This window comes from Nicotiana tabacum, chromosome 24 (assembly GCF_000715075.1).
Source record: "Nicotiana tabacum cultivar K326 chromosome 24, ASM71507v2, whole genome shotgun sequence".
Taxonomy (NCBI): Eukaryota; Viridiplantae; Streptophyta; class Magnoliopsida; order Solanales; family Solanaceae; genus Nicotiana; species Nicotiana tabacum.
The window spans coordinates 75940384-75948782 of record NC_134103.1 but is presented as its reverse complement, the minus strand read 5'-3'; the positions used below and the strand labels follow the sequence as shown (position 1 = coordinate 75948782).

General features: G+C 35.8%; 1 protein-coding gene across 1 annotated transcript; it reads left to right on the top strand.

Annotated features, from left to right (window-relative positions):
* Positions 1-287: 287 nt before the first annotated feature.
* LOC142178230 (L-ascorbate peroxidase 3-like) lies at positions 288-7931 on the top strand. The gene is made up of 4 exons (XM_075247555.1): positions 288-312; positions 395-477; positions 6703-6768; positions 7782-7931. Exons 1-4 carry the CDS (start codon positions 288-290, stop codon positions 7929-7931), a joined length of 324 nt encoding a protein of 107 aa, XP_075103656.1.
* Positions 7932-8399: the final 468 nt, after the last annotated feature.

Here is an 8399-nt window from a genome sequence, read left to right as displayed (position 1 = left end):
TCATTCAACATTAAAGTAAAGATTTTGAAAGCATCTAGAAATACACCTAAACGTGGGGTTGTTCCCAAATTTTCTGCCTACCTTTGACTTCCAATGTTCAAGCTGCGCCTTGCTCAACCTTTGTTGTCACTTAAATCGCAGTTTTTCTCAATAGTGACTATTACTAATAGTGTGCAAAAGTAATATCTTTTTGGATTTATGGCAACTAAGTCTTTCCAGCTTCTAAATTATATTGCTTTTCAAATTGTTGATTTTCATAGGTAATTAGTTTGTTCTCTTCTTAAGTAATGCCTGTGTTTTCACATGATTCAGGTTCTCAGATCTTTCTATTGTTTGTAAACTAACATAACCTAAATTGGGATTCTCTGTTGCATATATTTGTAATTGATGGTAGGTGTGACACATCTAAAGGAGGTATTTTACCGGGTTGGTTTTTCGGACAAAGATATATTGGCGCTATCAGGGAGTCATACACTGGTAAGTTTATATTTTTTTGTGAACCTTTATATTGCTAGGTTAATTGTGTGATGTTTTTAACTTCAATACCACACAAGAGGGGGGTGATTTTTGTGGTACCCAAATTTTTTCCTAAGCTGATTATAGAAGGACCGGGTTCTTCTATATGTTCCTTAAGCTACTATTGCTGAAACAGTAAATGCAAAAAGTAAAGAACACAAGTATTTTACGTGGAAAACACCTGGCTCAAAAGGTGAAAAAATCACGACCTACTTCCTAGTAGAATTTTCCCAAACTCTTCCACTAAATCACTGAGCCAAAAACTGCAGTTACAAAATACTTTTGTAAACCTAGGATTAACTCTAATCCCGTTGTGGCAAACATCCTCTAACTGTTGCGATAACTTCAAGTTAACTCTAACTTGAATACTCTGGGTACCTATTACAATTGCCTCTAGATAAAGCTGAAAGGTACAATATGAAAACACCTACTATAATTGAACTAGAATAAAAGACAGACACTTGGAGCTAGTTCTTCTATTTGGTTCATGTAGTTTCAGGTTTGCACACTTGAATCACATACGAATTGCTTGCAAAATGCCTTGCTATTTTGCTCTCAATTCACGTTTAACTTCTGCTTTTGTGCATACCTGTAGAATGAGAACATCTAGCGATTTATAGAGTTAGTAGAGTAGAAAATAACTAGAGTTCTAATGCTACTCTTCCTTGGTAGAAGAATTCTAGTTGATCTCAACTTCTAACTCCTCCCTTATCTTGGATAGTGTTCCCTTTGATTAAGGAGTCCTTCTCCTTATTAATTATGCAATCTTTTTAATCAGGAGATATCAATTTTACCAAGTTAAGCTTATCTCCTTCATGTGCATCTCACATGCTCGAATCTGCCTGTGTCTATGCACACAAGGGATGGACCTGGTTCATACCTGAGCTTCCTTTGTCAATTTTCAAAACTAACTTTCACTTAGGCCAACAAATTTCTCCTTTTTGATGATGACAAACTCTCTGCTTTTTATACGCTTAGGCCATGTTTCAACTTAGCTCAATATCAACACAATGTTAGAAATATTTTTTCTTTTTATCACTTATCATCAAGGACCAGGTTCATTAGGTTATAAACATCACTGTTCAAAGTGTAAAGCACAAACTTTTTTTCCCCTTTTGGAATCATCGAAAGTTACATAAATAAGTAAGATAACTAGATTTTATAACTTACTTATGGCCACTGGGCTACTTCAAATACAATCATGGGTTAATCAACATAGATCAAGCTAAGAATTTTAACCATCAAAGAAATATAAACAAACAGTTAGAGCAAAACACAGTGAATTTCATTGATGATTGATAAGATTCTACTACAAAGCATAAGAAGAAATAAAAATATTGGAAACATGAGCAAAAGAAACAAAAACAATCCCGAACTGGGTCACTGTTTGATCTACACTAGGCTAGGAGGCTTAAGGCTCGGAAGGACTAGGTGCTTGGTTTTTGGCTTGGAGGAGTTTCAACATTTTCTGAAGAATGCCATCATTCTTCTCCTTTTCTCTTGCCAACTCAGTTTTGAGAGCATCTCTCTCAGTCTCCACCTCTGCCAACCTCTTCTTCAGCCTCTCAATCTCAGCATCCTTAGCTCCACTTTCTTGCACCAAGGCTCGCACCTTGCTATTCACAAAGGATATATATATATATATATATTGTTTGTGAATAAAACCATTGCTATGTATATATATTATTTGTGAATAAAACCATTGCTATGGGACATGAGAAAAAGGATATATGTATTTTGTTTATATTTTTTTTATCGGTTCTGTATTTTGTTTGTCGTAATTACCAAAAAGACATTAATCCTATTATACAAAAGATACGTAGAAGATCCTCCATTAGTACTCGAGACATCACAAAGAAAAGCTCAAGTCATTCAACATTAAAGCAAAGATTTTGAAAGCATCTAGAAATACACCTAACGTGGGGTTGTTCCCAAATTTTCTGCCTACCTTTGACTTCCAATGGTCAAGCTGCGCCTTGCTCAACCTTTGTTGTCACTTAAATCGCAGTTTTTCTCAATAGTGACTATTACTAATAGTGTGCAAAAGTAATATCTTTTTGGATTTATGACAACTAAGTCTTTCCAGCTTCTAAATTATATTGCTCTTCAAATTGTTGATTTTCATAGGTAATTAGTTTGTTCTCTTCTTAAGTAATGCCTGTGTTTTCACATGATTCAGGTTCTCAGATCTTTCTATTGTTTGTAAACTAACATAACCTAAATTGGGATTCTCTGTTGCATATATTTGTAATTGATGGTAGGTGTGACACATATAAATGAGGTATTTTACCGGGTTGGTTTTTCTGACAAAGATATATTGGCGCTATCAGGGAGTCATACACTGATAAGTTTATATTTTTTTGTGAACCTTTATATTGCTAGGTTAATTGTGTGATATTTTTAATTTTAATACCACACAAGAGAGGGTGATTTTTGTGGTACCCAAATTTTTGTCTAAGCTGATTATAGAAGGACCGGGTTCTTCTATATGTTCCTTAAGCTACTATTGCTGAAACAGTAAATGCGGAAAGTAAAGAACACAAGTATTTTACGTGGAAAACACCTGGCTCAAAAGGTAAAAAAACCACGACCTACTTCCCAGTAGGATTTTTTCAAACTCTTCAACTAAATCACTGAGCCAAAAACTGCAGTTACAAAATACTTTTGTAAACCTAGGATTAACTCTAATCCCGTTGTAGCAAACAACCTCTAACTGTTGCGACAACTTCATGTTAACTCTAACTTGAATACTCTGAGTACCTATTACAATTGCCTCTAGATAAAGATGAAAGGTACAATATAAAAATACCTACTACAATTGAACTAGAATAAAAGACAGATACTTGGAGCTGGTTCTTCTATCTGGTTCATGTAGCTTTAGGTTTGCACACTTGAATCACACACGAATAGCTTGCAAAATGCCTTGCTATTTTGCTCTCAATTCACGTTTAACTTCTGCTTTTGTGCATACCTGTAGAATGAGAACATCTTGCGATTTATAGAGTTAGTAGAGTAGAAAATAACTAGAGTTCTAATGCTACTCTTCCTTGGTAGAAGAATTCTAGTTGATCTCAACTTCTAACTCCTCCCTTATCTTGGATAGTGTTCCCTTTGATTAAGGAGTCCTTCTCCTTATTAATTATGCAATCTTTTTAATCAGGAGATATCAATTTTACCAAGTTAAGCTTATCTCCTTCATGTGCATCCCACATGCTCGAATCTGTCTGTGTCTATGCACACAAGGGATGGACCTGGTTCATACCTGAGCTTCCTTTGTCAATTTTCAAAACTAACTTTCACTTAGGCCAACAAATTTCCCCTTTTTGATGATGACAAACTCTGTGCTTTTTATACGCTTAGGCCATATTTTAACTTAGCTCTATATCAACACAATATTAGAAATATTTTTTCTTTTTATCACTTATCATCAAGGACCAGGTTCATTAGGTTATAAACATCACTGTTCAAAGTGTAAAGCACAACCTTTTTTTCCCCCTTTTGGAATCATCGAAAGTTACATAAATAAGTAAGATAACCAGATTTTATAACTTACTTATGGCCACTGGGCTACTTCAAATGCAATCATGGGTTAATCAACATAGATCAAGCTAAGAATTTTAACCATCAAAGAAATATAAATAAACAGTTAGAGCAAAACACAGTAAATTTCATTGATGATTGATAAGATTCTACTACAAAGCATAAGAAGAAATAAAAATATTGGAAACATGAGCAAAAGAAACAAAAACAATCCCGAACTGGGTCACTGGTTGATCTACACTAGACTAGGAGGCTTAAGGCTGGGAAGGACTAGGTGCTTGGTTTTTGGCTTGGAGGAGTTTCAACATTTTCTGAAGAATGCCATCATTCTTCTCCTTTTCTCTTTCCAACTCAGTTTTGAGAGCATCTCTCTCAGTCTCCACCTCTGCCAACCTCTTCTTCAGCCTCTCAATCTCAGCATCCTTAGCTCCACTTTCTTGCACCAAGGCTCGCACCTTGCTATTCACAAAGGATATATATATATATATATATTGTTTGTGAATAAAACCATTGCTATGGGACATGAGAAAAAGGATATATGTATTTTGTTTATATTTTTTTATCGGTTCTGTATTTTGTTTGTCGTAATTACCAAAAAGACATTAATCCTATTATACAAAAGATACGTAGAAGATCCTCCATTAGTACTCGAGACATCACAAAGAAAAGCTCAAGTCATTCAACATTAAAGCAAAGATTTTGAAAGCATCTAGAAATACACCTAACGTGGGGTTGTTCCCAAATTTTTTGCCTACCTTTGACTTCCAATGGTCAAGCTGCGCCTTGCTCAACCTTTGTTGTCACTTAAATCGCAGTTTTTCTCAATAGTAACTATTACTAATAGTGTGCAAAAGTAATATCTTTTTGGATTTATGACAACTAAGTATTTCCAGCTTCTAAATTATATTGCTCTTCAAATTGTTGATTTTCATAGGTAATTAGTTTGTTCTCTTCTTAAGTAATGCCTGTGTTTTCACATGATTCAGGTTCTCAGATCTTTCTATTGTTTGTAAACTAACATAACCTAAATTGGGATTCTCTGTTGCATATATTTGTAATTGATGGTAGGTGTGACACATATAAATGAGGTATTTTACCGGGTTGGTTTTTCTGACAAAGATATATTGGCGCTATCAGGGAGTCATACACTGATAAGTTTATATTTTTTTGTGAACCTTTATATTGCTAGGTTAATTGTGTGATGTTTTTAATTTCAATACCACACAAGAGAGGGTGATTTTTGTGGTACCCAAATTTTTGTCTAAGCTGATTATAGAAGGACCGGGTTCTTCTATATGTTCCTTAAGCTACTATTGCTGAAACAGTAAATGCGGAAAGTAAAGAACACAAGTATTTTACGTGAAAAACACCTGGCTCAAAAGGTGAAAAAATCACGACCTACTTCCCAGTAGGATTTTTCCAAACTCTTCCACTAAATCACTGAGCCAAAAACTGCAGTTACAAAATACTTTTGTAAACCTAGGATTAACTCTAATCCCGTTGTGGCAAACAACCTCTAACTGTTGCGACAACTTCAAGTTAACTCTAACTTGAATACTCTGAGTACCTATTACAATTGCCTCTAGATAAAGCTGAAAGGTACAATATGAAAATACCTACTACAATTGAACTAGAATAAAAGACAGATACTTAGAGCTGGTTCTTCTATCTGGTTCATGTAGCTTTAGGTTTGCACACTTGAATCACACACGAATAGCTTGCAAAATGCCTTGCTATTTTGCTCTCAATTCACGTTTAACTTCTGCTTTTGTGCATACCTGTAGAATGAGAATATCCTGCGATTTATAGAGTTATTAGAGTAGAAAATAACTAGAGTTCTAATGCTACTCTTCCTTGGTGGAAGAATTCTAGTTGATCTCAACTTCTAATTCCTCCCTTATCTTGGATAGTGTTCTCTTTGATTAAGGAGTCATTCTCCTTATTAATTATGCAACCTTTTCGATCAGGTGATATCAATTTTACCAAGTTAAGCTTATATCTTTCACGTGCATCCCACATGCTCGAATCTGCCCGTGTCTATGCACACAAGGGATGGACCTGGTTCATGCCTGAGTTTCCTTTGTCAATTTTCAAAACTAACCTTCACTTAGGCCAACATTGTGTTTCACCATTTATGCTCCCCCCTTGTTGCAGTATGTGCTGCAAGTAACATATTTGTCTTAATGTAAGTTGAAGAACACACCAAAGTACATATAATCAGTTCATGGGTAAGTCTGCATTGAAGGGAACATCCAGAGAGATCAGGCTTTGGTGGTCCATGGACAAAGCAGCCATTGAAATTTGACAATTCATACTTTGTGTAAGATTTATGGCCTTGTGAGCTCGTTTTTTGATCTTATGGCGTTAAAGAAGAGAGGAAGCAGCCGAAGCAACCCCCCCCCCCCCCCCTTTTTTGGAATTATGTACACTGGTAAGTTTATGTTAGAATTGATCTTTTTTTCTTATTCATATTGTTTGTTATTCCTGAGTAGAATTGATCTTTTTTCTTATTCATATTGTTTGTTATTCCTGAGTAGAATTGATCTTTTTTCTTATTCATATTGTTTGTTATTCCTGAGTAGAATTGATCTTTTTTCTTATTCATATTGTTTGTTATTCCTGAGTAGAATTGATCTTTTCAACCAGGGAGCTGCTGAAACAGCTTTACTGGATGATCCTGTGTTCAGACATTATGTTGAGCTGTATGCTAAGGTGACCGTCATTTCAACGGGATGACCAAAGTTTGTGCTTTAAATTATTCAACTTTGCAAAGGTGACTTGGGAGATTTATTCGAGTTTTATTTTCTATTATCTCCCTACTTAATGGTGAAAGTTGAAGGAAGTATTTTTCATCTACTTGCCTAGTACTTTCTACAAAAATCTACTTGCAAGTACTTATTATATGCTCACCTGCTATAGTAGACATAGATGAGGATGATACGGGGATCTACCCATGTGTCTATCCCTTGGGATTGATTAATTGAGAGCCTATGGTAATGGTGTAGATGTTGCAATAAAACAAAAGCATGGAAGTTGATACTTGGGACCAAGAAGGTAGAAGAACCATATATGTTAACAATAGTAGAAAAGGGCGAAGCAAAACTCATGCATGGGAGATTGGGAACTTGGAAGATAATTTCAAAAAAAACTTTTTGGGATAGTGCTCGATTTGTTGGAATTAAGTCCAAATAGAATAGATAAAAACTCAATCTAGACTGACTAATTGTTTTTCTTTTGTGTGTTCAAATGTTATTTTAAAGAGACCAACTGGGGCATGATATATGATGTGGAATTACACCTGTTCATTTCATGGTACTATGGTTCTTACTTGCGTTGAAGGGGAGCCTTGGCGTAACTGCTGCCATGTGACCAGGAGGTCATGGGTTTGAACCGTGGAAACAACCTCTTGCAGAAATGCAGCAATAGACCCTTGTGGTCCGGTCCTTCCCCGACCCTTTTTATGGTTTTTACTTGCGTACAATAGCGGGAATTTAGTGCCGGGCTACCCTTTTTATGTTTCTTACTTGTGCCTAAGAATTATTGGCCGGATATTATGTGCCTAATCTAACTAATCCTCAATGCACTAGCCAATTGAGCCCTTGTTTTGCTAGTCTGAAGCAAACATGAGACTGAATGATGTTTAGTATTCAGGCATTAGTGGAAGGTCCAACTTATTGGTTACACATAAATTTCCTTAAAAGCCTTTTTTACATGCTGTTTGCTAGTTTTACCAGTGCTTTATTCTAGCTAGATCTTTAAAAAGGAGAGTTGAAGCATCACATTCTTTCCTGTTTAATGAGCCATTTCTTTGCATTGCTTTATTGACAGTGAAGGACAGCACTATATTGGCGCAAAGTGCTGTAGGCGTTTGGTGATACTGAGTTACTTGTATAAGGGCAGCCCGGTGAACAAGTCATCCTTCGTTCACGTAAGATTCAGGGAAGGGTCGCACCCCAAAGGGTGTGGTGTAGACAACCTACCCTAATACAAGCATTAGTGGCCGCTTCCACGGTTAGAACATGTGACATGGTGAAAAAGAATACAAGTGAATTCAGCACTACAAATTGCTTTGTTACTGTGTACCAACTACATGAGTTAGTGTACCTCAATTTTGGTGTTCACTATCCTTCTGAAATAACAGCCTGCAGAGCCATCTAATTGAATTAAATAGAAAGATATAGTTTCATAATGGTTTGCTCGACTTCTTGGTTCTGAAGATGGCCTTTTAACCTCAACCTCACATGCAGATTGCATAATAATAGGTTAACTGGAGATTTATTTTTTTGTGCATCCCATGTGCGAATTATTGAGTAGCACAACTTGCTTATTTTACCTAACATTGT

What these genes read in the sequence shown, in the direction of transcription:
- LOC142178230 (XM_075247555.1), top strand. Translation starts at nt 288, where the DNA reads ATGCCTGTGTTTTCACATGATTCAG. An exon ending in TATCAGGGAGTCATACACTG is followed by an intron (nt 478 to 6,702) that starts GTAAGTTTATAT and finishes CTTTTCAACCAG; the next exon opens with GGAGCTGCTGAAACAGCTTT. An exon ending in ATGTTGAGCTGTATGCTAAG is followed by an intron (nt 6,769 to 7,781) that starts GTGACCGTCATT and finishes GCTGTTTGCTAG; the next exon opens with TTTTACCAGTGCTTTATTCT.